Source organism: Taudactylus pleione, unplaced genomic scaffold (assembly GCF_031769625.1).
Source record: "Taudactylus pleione unplaced genomic scaffold, aTauple2 ptg000129l, whole genome shotgun sequence".
Classification (NCBI taxonomy): Eukaryota; Metazoa; Chordata; class Amphibia; order Anura; family Myobatrachidae; genus Taudactylus; species Taudactylus pleione.
Window position 1 is genome coordinate 18,204,371 of NW_028284531.1, and position 17,356 is coordinate 18,221,726.

At 47.0% G+C, this 17,356-nt stretch overlaps 1 protein-coding gene across 4 annotated transcripts in view; it reads right to left on the minus strand.

Moving 5' to 3' along the window:
* The window catches only part of VPS33B (VPS33B late endosome and lysosome associated), a 77,300-nt gene that overhangs the window by 33,471 nt on the left and 26,473 nt on the right, over positions 1-17,356 (minus strand). For all 4 annotated transcript variants that reach the window (XM_088472926.1, XM_088472927.1, XM_088472925.1 and 1 more), the window contains one exon: positions 13,853-13,949. In XM_088472926.1, the coding sequence (XP_088329052.1) occupies positions 13,853-13,949 (97 nt within the window). The remainder of the gene's footprint in view (positions 1-13,852; positions 13,950-17,356) is intronic.

The following is a 17,356-nucleotide window of genomic DNA, read 5'->3' on the forward strand; positions in this document are numbered from 1 at the left end:
TTTTTTTTGGAGATTTTTGCATATTTTATAAAAAACAAAAACAAAAAAAACTAAGAAATCACATGTATTCACAGCCTTTGCCATGAAGCTCAAAATTGAGCTCAGGTGCATTCTGTTTCCACTGATCATCCTTGAGCTGTTCCTACAGCTTAATTGGAGTCCACCTGTGGTAAATTCTGTTGATTGGACATGATTTTGAAAGACATACACCTGTCTATATAAGGTCCCACACTTGACAGTGCATGTCAGAGCATAAACCAAGCATGAAGTCCAAGGAATTGTCTGTAGACCTCCGAGACAGGATTGTCTCAAGGCACAAATCTGGGGAAAGGTACAGAAAAATATCTGGTGCTTTGAAGGATCTAATGAGCATAGTGACCTCCATCATCCATAAATGGAAGAAGTTCGGAACCACCAGGACTCTTCGTAGAGTTGACCGGCCGTCTAAACTGAGCGATTGGGGGAGAAGGGCCCTAGTCAGGGAGCTGACCAAGAACCCGATGGTCACTCTGTCAGAGCTACAGCATTCCTCTGTGGAGAGAGGAGAACCTTCCAGAAGGACAACCATCTCTGCAGCAATCCACCAATCAGGCCTGTATGGTAGAGTGGCCAGACGGAAGCCACTACTTAGTAAAAAGCACATGGCATCCCGCCTGGAGTTTGCCAAAATGCACCTTAAGGAATCTCAGACCATGAGAAACAAAATTCTCTGGTCTGATGAGACACAGATTGAACTCTTTGGCATGAATGCCAGGCGTTATGTTTGGAGGAAACCAGGCACCGCTCATCACCAGGCCAATACCATCCCTACAGTGAAGTATGGTGGTGGCAGCATCATGCTGTGGGGATATTTTTTAGCGGCAGGAACTGGGAGACTAGTCAGGATAGAGAGACCAATGTACAGAGACTTCCTGGATGAAAACCTGCTCCAGAGTGCTCTTGACCTCAGACTGGGGAGAGCTACCAATATAGGGAAGCATCCCACACAGCAAGGCCAGGGCAGCAGTACCTATTAGTGTGATAAAAATATCAACAGATACTGAACAGGAAAACCCAACCAGGCCCCCTGCGTGGAACATGTTGACTGTCACACTTATGTAAAGATGTGCACTAGCCCAGAGATGCGCTTTGGTCCATAACCCCAACAGATTCTAGTAGAATAGTGTCGCTAATCTCAATGTACAAACTATGCACCCACACACCAGGGAAACTCTAAAGTGTAGAGCCAATTGATTAAAAGAGCAGATGGCTGCTAGGACAGCAGCTAGGCTCCGTAAGGGAGATTAACGTTATGTATGTCAGGTTGCATGAAATAGGAGCATCTTCCTAGGCATTAGTCAGGTAAGCTCTTACCTGTGAGCGACCAGAAGCCCTCTGGACTCTATGTAGAGTGTCACTGACCTTTTTTTATCACACAGCAACCCGCCACGTTAGGTATAAAGAGTAGCTTCAGTGGGCTAAGACCAATGCTCCACAGCACGGACTTTAGTCTGGAGAAGTGGAAACTAATAAAATGTTAGTGGAGACAAGAAGGTCGTAGAACAGGACTCTAAATTGAGCCTGTTCTGTGGGCGGCTCAAGGCCTCATGGTATGAATTGTACCTAAGGGCCCTTTTGAGACTCATTTTATTGATATGCGACAAAAATATGGCGTACCGGAATAGATACTGAGAAGGGTACCTGTACTTAGACTGCGTTGGTTATCCCAAGTAAGAAGGGATATATGTTAGGGTTAAACAAAAAACATTTTTTTTCCCAATTATTCGGAAATATTAATACAAGTGCACCACTGTAGTTGTAATGATAATAGATCCCCCGAATGGGGCGCCGCCCCAGGACATGTATAGGGTCCATACTGGAAGCAATGCCCAGGGAATTGTGACTATCACTATGTAAGCTGCAGAACATGACTCTAGTTTATAGAACCACCATATAATAGGAATGGATATAGCCTACAGCTTCTAGTAAACCCAGACGGCTACGCATCTGTGGAATAATAGGTAAACCTAATGAATGTGGAAGTATAAACATTATATATTCATACACACACAACCCAATACCTAGGGAGAGATAGTGTAAAGCGGAGTCATTGTACAAACTACCGCATCAGGAGCGTCCAGCCTCCAATCGCAGCATCTTTAATTATGCTAGTATGTTATGGTAAGGATAAGAAGCGATATCCACATATGCATACGTGTACCTACATAGAAGTTTAGTAGGTGACGATAATATTTATATATATATATATATATATATATATATATATATATATATATATATATATATAAATTTCCCTCCAAAAAAACGGAACTCAGAAAGAGGCAAAACGTCATCTTGCATGGACGAACATCATCATTCCTGGACAAAAGTCCAGGAATGATGATGTTCATCCATGCAAGATGACGTTTTGCCTCTTTCTGAGTTCCGTTTTTTTGGAGGGAAAAATCCGAACTCCACGTGCAAACTCGAACCTATCCGAGCCTGCACATCCCTAATATATATACATATACACACACACACACACACACACAAACATACACACACACACATATACCGTGGCTTACCTCCACGCCGGGAGGCTGCTCATGTGTCGCGTGTGGCCGTCATTCTGTTATGGCGTAGAGGCAAGATGTGTTAGCAGCGTGCTGTCCCAGACTGGTGTCGTTCCCGGGACTTCTGTTACTGGTGTACTCGCCTTATATATTAGGAGCGTGCGTGCTTCAGGTGAGCTATTTTAGCTCCAGATTAACCCGTTTTTCGAAGGGGGAATCAAAAAGACGATCTCAGTTTAGGCAGAGTAGCTAGTACACCATGGGGTAACCTTCACAGGCTATGATATCAGGCCATTAGATTAAGCTAGGCGCCCTTTGTTATAGAGCCAAGGGGAAGCCTGACAGTGGGTAATACCCTGCGCTGCAATGGCGGCACTGTGTCCCGTCAGCCCAGCGCCTCTAGCCGGGAATGTGCACCAGCTGAGTAACTGGCCCCTCTCAGAACCGCATAACGCGGTGTTATAGTGCAAACAGGGGTTTAGGCTAGTTCCCATTCTGCTAACAACTAGCTATGCACAGTAGCTAGCACTATACAGAACTGGAAGGTTTTAAAACTAGCCTATAATGTAGTATATGTGCTGGCACCTATATAAGCCTACAGCACCTGGTATTCCCAGGCGGTCTCCCATCCAAGTACTAACCAGGCCTGACCCTGCTTAGCTTCCAAAATCAGACGAGATAGAGCGTGTTCAGGGTTATGAGGCATAAGCCTGGGGATGGGACGCAATAATGTGCTAACCCTGGTTACGGGTAAGCTATAACCATAAGTTTTGGCCCCGGCAACCAGAACAATGACTAGTACAAGTACTATACATACTATATATCTTTAATTAGGTTAAGCCAGGCGCCCTTTGTTATAGAACCAAGGGGAAGCCTGACAGGGGATAACACCCGGTGCTTGCAAACTCCACACAGCTAGGACCACGGTGGGAAGAGAACACACGACCTCACTGCTGCGAGGCAGCAACGCTAACCACTACACTGTCTGGCAAAATGGCGGGACCGTGTCCCGTCAGCACAGTGTATTTAGCTGGGAATACTCCTGTCATACAGTGACGGACATCCCTTATTATTTACTGAAGCACTCCCAAAAAGGGAGGGGTCTCGTAGGAGACCAGTGCTAAAGCACTCCCTGCTGCAGGTAGTGCACTGAGCTGTACTGCTTGTGTGCAGGTAGATACTGCTGCCCATAATAGGGAAGCAGGGGCGCTGTTGTAGTCGCTGGACCGTATGCATTCCTGAATTACCACGCTGTGTGAGCCACTGATATACTCCAGTCAACACAGCGCTACTTGCCCCCGCAGTAGAACCGCATAAAAGCGGAGTAGTTGAAGGTCCAGCCGGTGCCGATAACACGGGAGGAGCGATCATGGCTCCTACACAAGCGAGGGGGGCTAAATCAGCATTTGGAGGAGCGGGCATGTAAAGTTGCTCAGCACAGCCAGGAGCTGTGTAACGCAGTGTCTCCTCCTGTTAATAGATGAGACCTGCTAATCGCTAAGGCAGTGCTGCATTATGCCTAGCCCGCATACTGAAATGGAGGACACAGGTCTGTAGTGCGTGGAGTGCGCGCCACCGGAAAACCTCCTCCCTGTACAAGTACTGCCAACAGCGCCCGCACTTCCCTGTAAGTGACAACGCAGCATACAGGGCGGGAGGGTGCGCGGTGCAACGGAGACTTCACTGCTGTCAGCCTACTAACAGCCATGCTGTTGAGCTGTCATACAGTGCATTGTGGGGAAGGGGCAGGAGACCCGGACTCTGCCGGTTTCAGCTACGGCGGGTCCTGTCTTCCAGCCTCTCTCCTGAGCAGGGGGGGTGGGAGAGTCAGCGCTTGCCCACCTGTGTTGGAACTGACTGCTGGCATTGCTCAGGCAGGATGTTCCAGGGCGTTGTACAGGGAAGCGGCCTATCACAGTGAGCAGCTTACTAACCTCAGGGATGCTGCTGCAGTGCAGACTACGTGAGGGGGGATCCCGTACAAAGGAGCAGCTGTGCTCATTAGCTCTAACCGCAGCGCGGCACGCGCTGTCCTTGAGCCCAGCGTTTCGGCCTTGGCCGGGTCGCTTCCAGCCTCTCCCGCTAAGCCCCGCCCCCAACGCCACATTAATGGCGGTAAATCACCCACATCTCGCTAACGGGGACTCTGCACTTCTCGCGCTATGTTACGTAGGCATGCATAGCGCTGTGAGAGCCAGCGTCGGTGCTTCTTCAAACAAGCACCGGCGCAGCAACCAACCGCTGAGAGCGCTGTACCACGCTCTCCAGCGGCTATGAGCATAAGCCAGCGCCGGTGCTTTCATGCAAGCACCAGCGCGGCAACTTAGAGCCGCGTTGAGCGGCTCCTTAAGCCCCGCCCCAGCCCCGTTATGCAGGGCTATAATAGCGGGGCTGTAAATGCAGACTCCCGTTATGGGAGTAGTGGGACGCGGCAGTCTCCCTCCTTGCATAGAGGAGTGAGGAGCAGGCGTCTTCAGTGACAGCTGCGGCTAGCACCGCGCTGTCAACAACGTAGAGGGGCCTCTTGCTTTATCAATCCCCTCATTTAAATAGGAGGGGGAATAGTGGCTAGGCTAAGCCAGAGACCCGGACGCTGACTGCAGAGTGCAGATCCAGGTCTCATCAGCAGCTGCCAGGTTTACTGGCAGGGGGAAGGAGGCTGTGTAACAGCCGCGCAGCGCGTGCTGTCCTGAGCCCAGCATTTTGGCCCACCACTCCAGCTAGTCAGGAGTGGTGGGATATACTTACGGGCTGCTGCGGCCGGGATGCTGGGCTGAGGGGGCGGCGAGGAACCCGGACACATGCCGGTGTCAGCAGTGGCGTGTCCTCGCAGGGTCCGATGACTCCATCTGCTGGTGCCCCCTCCTCAGGGCCACCGGACACAGGCTGCAGTAGCCGTGGCGGTGCCCTTCCCGGCGGCTCCCCCGTAGCAGGCAGACTGTCACAGCAAGCAATCTGCCTGTCCTCAATGCTTGTTTAAATAAAAAATATAAAAAATATGAAAAAGGCTGGAGACAGCCAGATGTGCGACCGGCTCTCTCGGGCACATTCTAAAAACTGGGGCTGATGGGGCATAGAGGGGGAGGAGCCAGTCTCACTTTTAAATTATTTAAAGTGCCAGGCTCTGCTCTACCACCGTCTATGCCCCACTGACTTGAACTCCAGTGTCCCCTAGTGGATGAAGGAGAAAACAGGATTTTGGTACTTACCGATAAATCCCTTTCTCCGATTCCACAGGGGACACTGGAGTTCAAGACAGTGGGGTATAGACGGTGGTAGAGCAGAGCCTGGCACTTTAAATAATTCTGAAGTGTGACTGGCTCCTCCCCCTCTATGCCCCATCAGCCCCAGTTTTAAGAACTGAGCCGGAGAGGAGACGGTAAGGAGAAGACCACAGAACGGAACAATACCGACTGAAGGAGAACAGAGGAACCCACTGCAGGGAACACATGCAGTCACACAACTAGATAAGGACCCAACAAAACGGCAGGAACGCAGCGCTGGGCGGGCGTCCAGTGTCCCCTGTGGAATCGGAGAAAGGGATTTATCGGTAAGTACCAAAATCCTGTTTTCTCCTTCATCCACTAGGGGACACTGGAGTTCAAGACAGTGGGGACGTCTCAAAGCCAACCTCCCGGGTGGGAAGCGCGGAGAACTTGCCGACCTTTCGGCCAACCGAAACAGGGACAGCCCAAGACTGGAGGCATGTCGTAGAGCCAGGAGACAATCAGAGCTCCTTGCTGAACAGTCACAGACATTCCACAACTTACAGCGTAAATTCAATGGAATACGGCTAGAGAGTAGCCGCAGATGAGAAGCATCAGAACACCGTAAGCTCAGCCAAAAACAGACCAAGCAAGACCGCTGGGAGCAGAAAAACCCCAACTAGAATCCATAGAATGGCAGTAACATGAGAACAAAACTCGAGAAAACCGTACCAGTGACAACTACAGGAAGCTGCAACAGTCTCAGACAGCAGAATCCCAGCACTGCGGGACATCAATCATATAGATAAAAGTATAATGATACCAATATACAGAGACGGAGCTGAACCCGTCCACAGACTCCTAACCAAGCAAACAAGGAGGTAAGAGTCACGACCTAACAGTCGCCCTGAACCATTCTCGAGGTCCAACTACTAAAGGGTTGGTAACCAGTGGAAGGTTTAGACCATAGAAGTTGTCAACGAGTGGCGATCCCACTGGGCATGAGGCGGATACGAGAGGATTGAGACTACAATTCCTTCCAGTGGGTCAGACGGCAGTACCACCCCTCCTGTCAAACAGCAGACAACTTCCTACATGATGGTAGAGTGTAATCAGTACCAACTACTGGCCTGAACATAGTATGAAAACACCCAGGATACCCTTAGCAGAAAAAGAGCACGGATGCCACCTCCACCCAGGGAGAGTTACCAATATAGGGAAGTATCCCATCCGCAAGGCTAAAGCACTAGGACAACTATGAAGGTACCATTCAGGTACCTGTCAGTGTGCTGAATTTATCAACAGATACTGAACAGGAAACAAACCAGGCCCCCTGTATGGAACATAGAGACTGTCACACTTTATAGTAAAAATGTGCATTAGCCCATAGATGCGCTTCAGTCCATAAACCCAACAGATTCCAGTAGAATAGGGTCACAAATCTCAATGTTACAAATATGCACCTACACACCAGGAAAGCTCTAAAGTGTACAGCCAACTGATTTAAAAGAACTGAAGGCTGCTAGGACAGCAGCTAGGGTGCGTAAGATAGAATAACAGCTATGTCAGGATGCATGAAAAGGAAGCATCTTCCGAGGTATTAGTGGGGTAAGCCCGCTTACCTGTGAGCGACCAGAAGCCCTCTGGACGCTATGTAGAATGTCACTGACCTTATTCATCTCACAGCAACCCACCACGACAGGTACAGAGAGTAGCCTCAGTGGGCAAAGATCAATGCTCTACAGCACGGACTTCAGTCTGGAGATGCTGCAGAAGAAAATACTGTAGAAACTAGCAAATTGTTAGTGGAGACAAGAAGGCCGTACAACAGGACGCTATACCTGAGCCTGTTCCATTAGGGATATGTATCCATATAGAGATTACACATACCCCAAAAACGGTCTGCTAGTGTATCCTTACATTAACACTTATAATGGTGAAGTGTGTATTACGCCCACAATCTGATACAACCCAGGCCAGACCCTGTCTATATCGGCGGGTGGCCCTAGGCCTCATGTAAATTAACTAAATAAGCCATGAGGATGGAATAGATCTTGGATTCTCTATGTACTGATAGGAAATGTACCCAAGGGACCATCAGATACCCATTTTATTGAGATATGCAACAAGACAATAATATAAAGTACCAGAATCGATACTGGGAAAGGTACCTGTACATAGACATAGAATGCGTTCATTATCCCAAGTAAGAAGAGATATATATATGTAGTGATAACGCCAGTCAGGGCCAAAAACAGATTTCTCCAATTATTAGGAAAATTCATACAAGGAACGGGAATATATCAGTATATATACACATACACACACATAAACATAGCTGCATGAAAAGGCAAACTCTTTGAAAGGAAGAGTTAGTACCGACATAGTAAGTCAGTTGTCAAACTCCTGCACCAGGAGATCAGCACGCTACATACATATACACACACACACACATATATATATCCCGCAATAGGAGATCAGCATGCTATATCTATATATACACACTGCATTCCTAGTGTCTTACAAGTTGGTTACTAAGTGCGCCCTAGAGTGTAGTTGTAATTAATAGGTCCCCCGAAGTGGACGCCGTAGATATAGACTGATGGAAACAGGACTATAACCCGAGGCGGGTGTAAGTACATATACATGTGTGGACATACAGGAAGGCCCCAGGACATGTATAGAGTCCATACTAGAAGCAATGCCGTAGGAGCCTGTGACTATCCTATGTAAGCTGCAGAACATGACTCTAGTCTATAGAGCCACCATATAATATGTATGGATATAACAGACAGCTTCTGGTAAACCCTGGCAGCTTTCCAGACGTGGAATAATATGTACCTTAATGATTGTGGAAGTATAGGCATACCTACACATATCCATAATTATATACATATACACACACACCACCCAATCCCTAGGGAGAGATGGTGTAAGCGGAGTTATAGAACAAACTACCGGATCAGGAGAGTCCAGCCTCTCGTCGCAGCATCCTCTCTAAATATGCTAGGTATCAGACATAAAACTGAGAAAAACATATCCTACCCCTGCTTTAATGGTAAGGATAAGAAGCAAAATATATATATATATATATATATATATATATATATACACACACAAATCCCCACATGCCTACGCGTACCTACATACAAGATTAGTAGGTGACGATATAATTTGAAAAATATAACATGGGCAATAGTTAGAGCCATGGAAGGAACTGAGCCCCAGGTCTTAACGCCGGGTTTAGTTTAAAATACAAGTATATACATACATGTGGCTTACCTCCACGCAGGGAGACTGCTCATGTGCCGCGCGTGGTTGTCATTCTGCTACGGCGTTGTACTCGCCTTATCAGGTGTGCCCTTCTGGCTCCAGATGATGGAAATCAAAAGATGACCTCAGTGATGCGAGACAGCAATGCCAACCACCACAACGGCCATATGTTACTACTTCGTGTTGTGTGTGCTGCCGAAGGGAATAAAGAAGATATAAATCCATATAGATGCATACCTTCTAAGGTAAGCACCGAAGGCTGTTGAGATTTAACATATGTGCAGCCACATATATGCATGAGAAGAGTACGGCTCATTCTTAAGGTGAGCCAATGTGAGGCATAAGCCTGAGGATGGGACGCACCCTTTTTGTAACCTTGAGTTAAAGATATGCAATAACCGTAATTTCTGGCAGCAGCCAGAACAGTGGCCCGACTATGCATACTATACACATTTAGGCAGAGTGATCTCTGGCAGCTATAGATGGAAGAAACACACTGCATTATTCTGTTACACATCAAGCATATTTGCCCCAGATGTTCAATGTAATAAGCCTGCTGCACCTGGTATACCCAGGCGGTCTCCCATCCAAGTACTAACCAGGCCTGGCGCTGCTTAGCGTCCAAGATCAGACGAGATCGGGCGTGTGGCCGTAGGCGCTGATAGATATGTGGTAGGCAAAGTGGCGTGGACACAACCTCTATATTAGGCTGTGGCATGTTCCTCCCTGTGCTTCATTTTTTTTTTTTTTTTAAATATAATATTAAACCAGTACACTGCCCAGTTCCGTAGGGGAACTACCGACGTGCAATATAACAGAGATGAGGCAGAGCCAGAATCTATATAAAGACTGCAGGTTAAATTACAAACTCCACAGTTGTGCCGTTAAACCTAATAAGACCAGGTGCTGTAGGTTTAAGTAAAGAAAAAAAAACGGAAGAGGCCATATGCAAGCACAGGGAGAACATACAAACTCCAAACAGTTAGGGACGTACTGGGAATAAAACCCACAACCCTGTTAAGGGTTGCACCCCCCACAGAACTCCAGAGTGAGGATGCAGGAGATGCTGGCAATAAGCCCCGGCTCCTTTTAAGGCCGGTGCATATGCTGTTTTAGAATACTCGCTGGAGGTAATGGCGGCATCTGTGCACGCCAGCATGGACTAGACTCCGCCCCTATCAATAAGCGGGCGGGGCGCAAACAATGGCTGGTATACAGGCATAATGCGAGTGGGGGAGCGGGAACGTAATAGCCAGCGCCGGTGCATCTTCATACAAACACCGGCGCCGCAACCAGCAGCCGAGAGCGCTGTGAATAACAGCCTCGCTCTCCGGCGGCTGTGTGTAGAAGCCAGCGCTTCTACAAGCACCAGCGCGGCAGGGAACAGCCGCGCTGAGCAGCTCCCTAAGCCCCGCCATGCGGCCAATTGTAGCCGGCGCCGGTGCAATCTCCGGCGCCGCAACCAGCAGCCGAGAGCGCTGTGAATAACAGCATCGCTCTCCGGCGGCTGTGCTCCTCCCCCTGCAGAAGCCAGCGCCAGTGCTTCTTCAAGCGCCAGCGCGGCAGGGAACAGCCGCGCTGCTGCGCAATGTAGACTCCCTTATGGGAGTAGCGGGTCGCGGCAGGCTCCCTCCCCGTGGGGATATAGCAGAGGGAGGATTCGGCTCTCGTGAGAGCAGCAAACAGAGCGCTGTCAGGCTCTATAAAGTAAGACAGCGCTCATCGTGCAGGGATCAGGCATGCTGCTAGGCAGCAACATTACAGACTGTCTGAACAGTCTCCCTGTACATGTATCCGCGCTCTATGCGCGGTACCTCCACCCCTTGTAATAACGCTAGCGGCATTATAACAGGATTCCAGGAGGGGTTATACTACAGTATATACCACCTGAGCCTGGGAGGGGGCAGAGGGGCCGCAGATTAAACTCCGTTCCCCATAAGGGGAACTGAGCTATACTTACCACTGCTGGCATCAGGGCTGCGGCTAGGCATTCGGAAGCACGGACACAGCCTCTATATTAAGCTGTGGCGTGTCCTCCCTGAGCTACTGCCAGGGTGCCTGGGACTCCGACACACTCTTTTTAGTGGTGGCGGGTCTCCTGATGCCTCCATGTAGCAGGCTGACAGACGCAGTACTCTGTCAGCCTGTCCTCAATGCTTTGTGAAAGCTAGAAATTAAAATAAAGTTGAAATAAAAGAAAAAATACTAAGTGTGGGCTGGAGCTCAGCCCTATGTGACCGGCTCTCTCGGGCACATTCTAAAAACTGGGGCTGATGGGGCATAGAGGGGGAGGAGCCAGTCACACTTCAGCATTATTTAAAGTGCCAGGCTCTGCTCTACCACCGTCTATACCCCACTGTCTTGAACTCCAGTGTCCCCTAGTGGATGAAGGAGAAAAGTGAAGCGCTGGAAATACTTACCGGATGCACTGTACATTTTATACAATTCTTCTATAGCTTTAGTTCTACTGTGGTCATGGAGTAGGCATGAAAAAGATTATAGACCAGATCAAATCAGATTTCCCCGTAATGCAGAATAGCTGCATAAGAGTATTATAGACCTGTTAGGAGTGCGCAGCAGTGTAATGATAATCAGTGGGAAGCGGCTGTCACTAATCCGTAAACACAGAAAAATGGTCTCTCCTCTGGATAGCAATACATAACATCTGTATAAGGGGAGTCATACAATACAGGGCATTGAGCCCACAACAGTTGTTGTGTGACATGGGAAGAAACCATAAATTTGATCTTTATTTTAGAGTAGTTACACAGAGAATAAATTAGACCTGCTGCATACTACATTATATGAATGGCAACAAAAGTTGAAGCAGTATTTGTTGATTTATTTGCAAGACAATGCTGTAACTACGCAATAACAATTATTATTGAGAAACATGTCAAGGAAAGCTTTACTAATGGTGCGTACACACTAGACGATATGCTCCCTGAGCGATATCGTCTAGTGTGTCCCCGGCAGGGTGTGCTCAATGTCGTTCATGACATTGAGCACACCCGCTGAATGATATCATTAACGATATTGTTCAGCGACGGGCTCTCTCCCCCATTCCCCAACATGCATCAACCTGATGACATCGTCAGGTTGGCCTGCATGTTAACCCAATGAACGATGATGACGAACGACCCGCGGGAACGCTCGTCGTCATTATCGTTCATCGTTTTTGTGTTAAAGATGGACAATAAAGTGGACGACTGAACGATAACGATATCGTTATTGTTCAGTCATCCACTTTAATCGCCCAGTGTGTACGCACCATAACATCAGGGATGTCATGGATTTGAGGAATCTCACTATATTATTATAGCAGTATAATCTATTTCAGACAACACTAAAGGAATCGCTATAGGAGAATAACAAACAATCATAGGTGTATAGATTATATCTCAAACTGACCTTAAACTTTTCTAACATTCATATTGTGTTGGACGGGGAAGATGTCATGATTTCCTAGTTGCAAATTAGATTTTAACCTTATGTACAATTTAATTTTCTTATTTCTTTATACATATTTTACTTTCCTAATGTATTTTAATTATATTCCAGCAACTGTAAAAGTATATGCGCAGATAAATATTATGGGATGATATATTATATTTTAATTACAGATCAATAAACATATTTTGACATAATTAATGCGAATACTTATGAGTGCCCCCATAAAGAATACATTTTGTTTGGTTCTGTTTTTTACATTTATAAAATAACAAAGTGATAGTAAATCTTACATAGGCTTAAGTTCTCTTTTTATAGCTCCTCTCCCACCTAGGAAAATATTTTCCTAACATGCCCATTCCCCCTAGCCGGAGCCTTGGGACGACTACATGTAAATATTTTTCTTGGGCTTCGGTGTTCCTCTCATGACTGAAAACAGGGTAGGAGATGAGGAGTGAGTGTGAGGACCTAGGAGATGAGGTAGGAGATGAAGCGTGAGTGTGAGTACCTAGGAGATGAGGAGTGAGTGTGAGGACCTAGGAGATGAGGTAGGAGATGAAGCGTGAGTGTGAGGACCTAGGAGATGAGGAGTGAGTGTGAGGACCTAGGAGATGAGCGAGTGTGAGGACCTAGGAGATGAGGTAGAAGATGAAGCGTTAGTGTGAAGACCTAGGAGATGAGGTAGAAGATGAAGCGTGAGTGTGAGGACCTAGGAGATGAGGAGTGAGTGTGAGGACCTAGGACATGAGGTAGGAGATGAAGCGTGAGTGCGAGTACCTAGGAGATGAGGAGTGAGTGTGAGGACCTAGGAAATGAGGTAGGAGATGAAGCGTGAGTGTGAGGAGGTAGGAGATGAGGAGTGAGTATGAGGACCTAGGAGATGAGGAGTGAGTGTGAGGACCTAGGAGATGAAGCGTGAGTTTGAGGACCTAGGAGATGAGGTAGGAGATGAAGCGTAAGTGTGATAAAGAAATAAAATCAGGATAGCATTTAGCGAGCAATGGCGAACCTCCCATCAAATGGTGCAAACTACTGCACCTCAGCAAACACCACCCGATTGGCCTGCGAGTAAACCTACCAATAAGACGGGGTGCATTTGCATAAAAGAAGTCACACAACATCACAGAGAGCACCCACACTGCACACTTGCACTTTTGTAAATGACCCTTTATGAATCACTAATAACAATTCTTAATGTATGCTGCCAGTCTATTCCCCAACCTCTCCCAAAGCTCTGATCTACAGCAGCAGTATCACACAGCTATATGGCATCACTTCTGTCCTGCACTTAATGATGCAACTTGAGAAGTTGCTGAAACTGCTCTGTAGCGTCCATGTATCTGACAAAATATTAATTACAACAATCCCAACCTCTGTCAATTAGGAATGCAGTTCCCACAGCTGGTCTTCTGTCCTTGCGATCAGTTTCATATTCTTCTACAAGCTCCTTCCATAATTCGTAAGACATCTGTAATGAAAATACATTTTCTAGGTTGATAGCATTCCATTTATTATGCATGTCTGTTCAATTATAGGTACAGTCAGGTGCATAAATATTGGGACATTGACATAATTTTCATATTTTGGCCTCTATTCACCACCACAATGGCTTTGAAATGAAACAAACAAAATGTGCTTTAACTGCAGACTTTCAGATTTAATTTGAGGGTAATTACAGCCAAATCAGGTGAACGGTGTAGGAATTACAACGGTTTCTATATATGCCTCCCACTTTTTAAGTGGTCAAAAGTAATGGGACAAACTAAACAATCCTAAATCTAGCTTTCACTTTTTAGTACTTTGTTGCAAATCCTTTGCAGGCAATTACAGCCTGAAGTCTGGAACGCATAGACATCACCAGACGCTGGGTTTCCTCCCTGGTGATGCTCTGCCAGGCCTCTACTGCAAATGTCTTCAGTTTCTGCTTGTTCTTGGGGCATTTTCCCTTCAGTTTTGTCTTCATCAAGTGAAATGCATGCTCAATCGGATTCAGGTCAGGGGATTGACTTGGCCATTGCATAACATTCCACTTTTTAGCCTTAAAAAACTCTTTGGTTGCTTTTGCAGTATGCTTCGGGTCATTGTCCATCTGCACTATGAAGCGCCATCCAATGAGTTCTGAAGCATTTGACTGAATATGAGCATATAATATTACCCGAAACACTTCATAATTCATTCTGCTGCTTTTGTCAGCAGTCACATCATCAATAAATACAAGGGAACCAGTTCCATTGGCAGCCATACATGCCCACGCCATGACACTACCACCACCATGCTTCACTGATGAGGTGGTATGTTTTGGATCATGAGCAGTTCCTTTCCTTCTCCATACTCTTCTCTTCCCATCACTCTGGTACAAGTTGATCTTTGTCTCAACTGTCCATAGGATGTTGTTCCAGAACTGTAATGGCTTTTTTAGATGTTGTTTGGCAAACACTAATCTGGTCTTCATGTTTTTGAGTCTTCCCAATGGTTTACATCTTGTGGTGAACCCTCTATATTCACTCTTGTGAAGTCTTCTCTTGATTGTTGACTTTGGCCTTCATTCAGAGCCACTCGCAAACAGCAGTACGCTCGTTGCGTTCCGATGTTGACTAACCGCGCATGCGTCGGTGTTACACTGCGCATGTGCGTACGGCAGATTGCGAGCTTTTTTTCTCTCGTTCCTAAAATAGCGTACAGGAAGTGACATGTCAAATGTGATTGACAGAACAGGGCGTTTTTGGGTGTTGACAGGGGTGGAGATGGAAAAACGCAGGCGTGGCGAGGCGTTTTTGGGGCGTACATACATTAGCAGATGCGAACGTCAAATGTGTTCGGACCGTCACATACGTCACTGGAACATCCTCTTTCCCTTCAAAATGCTCGCACAGTTTAGGGTCTGGATTACTCGACCACATTGGCGATGGCCTTCTCCTCCGTCCCGGGACTCCATGATGTTGCAGCGATTAATCGCGGGTGGTCACAAAAGCAATTAGTGTTGTATTGAAAACCGGCTTGGTATGTGTTTGGAAAGCAGTTTATTGGGATAACACAAAACCGTACGCAGGTGGAAATCATACCTGCTAATGTCAGGATTACACAATCAATTGGCGTACATTTTTTGTGGTTTTTTTTGGCCTCAATTTGTTGTTTCTGGCCTATTGTGACAATAATGTCATCATGTTTTAATTAGCTCCCCTTTTTTTTTTTAATGTGGAATTTGCATCGTTATGTGATTTTTTAAACGTTCCTTCAAGAGGCCTTTTTTTATACAAATGAAATGTTTTTTTGTGTCCTTTTTTGCCTTTAGGGCCAGGATTAAATGTAACCCATTTGTACAATAATGTCACAATACAATGTCAGATTTTTATCATAAATTTATTGTTTAAACACAAACCAATTGGCATATTTTTTTTTTTTTTTCTGCCAAAGATACTTTTTATCAAAAATAAATAATCAATAACTGATAACATAAACGTACAAAAATAACTTAAAAACATTTCACAAGAAAGGAGAGGGAAGTTTTGACCAGAAAGGAATATGAGCCAAGCACAGAAGGAGTGTGGGAAAAGTCGCCATTGCTGTCACCGTTTTTTCGCCCGTTTGGATGGGGGAGGGTGGGTGCCAGACCGGGTCCGGGATGCCATCGGGCTGGCCTGTCCAGAGGCAGATGTTGTGGCCTCTGGACTAGGCACAGGGCTAGGCACATTTGGAGGATTGGCTGATGTTGTGCCAGAGGTGGAGGATCCTGATGTTCCGGCAGGAAGGGAGGTCGGCTCCACCATGTGCTGGCGAACGAGCTGCTCCAGGGCATCGGCGATGCGGATGTTGGCCCTGGTATTTTCCGCCAGGGCCTGACCAATGGTCACGTTGGCCGCAGCATTTTGCTCCAGGGCCTCAGCCACCCGTATCAGACTGGCGTCCATCCTCTGCAGAATCTCCGTATGGAAATCCGATTTGAAATTGAGTTCTGTGAGGAGGCCCACTGCCTGCGTGGGGGCACGCCCTGGACTGGCTTCTGCAGGGTCCTCAGCCGGATGTACTGGTTCCTCCCCTGCAGAGCCAGCAGAAATTCTGCGGCCAAGGCTTCCCTCTGGAGCAGACTCATCCGCCTGTGTCTCTGTTTGAAAAATGAGAAAAGAGTCACATTAGAATCTACATATTGGCACAATAGCATTTCAGAGTTGGTGACATCACAATACTTACCTGGGCCAACATGAGGAGGCGCAAAGTCTGGCATGTCCGTATCCATGTTGGACACGCCAAACACCTCCACAGGCTGCACACACCCCTGTGCCAGCTCTTCTAAATCCGTCAACTCCAATGACACAGGGGTGGGACCCCCACCTGTCCCCCTTGCATGCCTAGCCCTGTCCGCGAGTTTTTGCTTTAGGCGATATTTGAAGTCGCCCCATCTGTGGGGAAAAATGGAAGCCATTATCCTTTGGTTTAAAATGGGGTTTGTTTTTAGGGGGGGCAAGGGTTTACTTACCGCCGTTTGACATCCCGGGCTAGACGGACATAATCACCCACTCTATTGACAGCAACGGCTACCTCTTCCCACATTCTCCACTTCTGGCTTAGACTCATATTCCTGTCTGCCTGTGGCAGGATGTCCACACACTTCTGGATCAAAACCTCCATCTCCTTTCTTGTGAAATGTGGCTGCCTTTTTTTTTTGCCCGCTTTGGCCGGAATACTGGGCCCAGCAGCCTCTTCCATGTCATCCTCCTCACCTATTTGTGTAAATTTACAGAATTCACAAAATCACAACTTGCCTAATCTTATGTTTCAAATTAATCGTTGATAGAAAATGCATGAAAGACTTACCGCCTGACTCTTGTGCATTTTTTCCCTGGTCTGTCGCCATGTCTGAGGTCCAAACAAGAAATA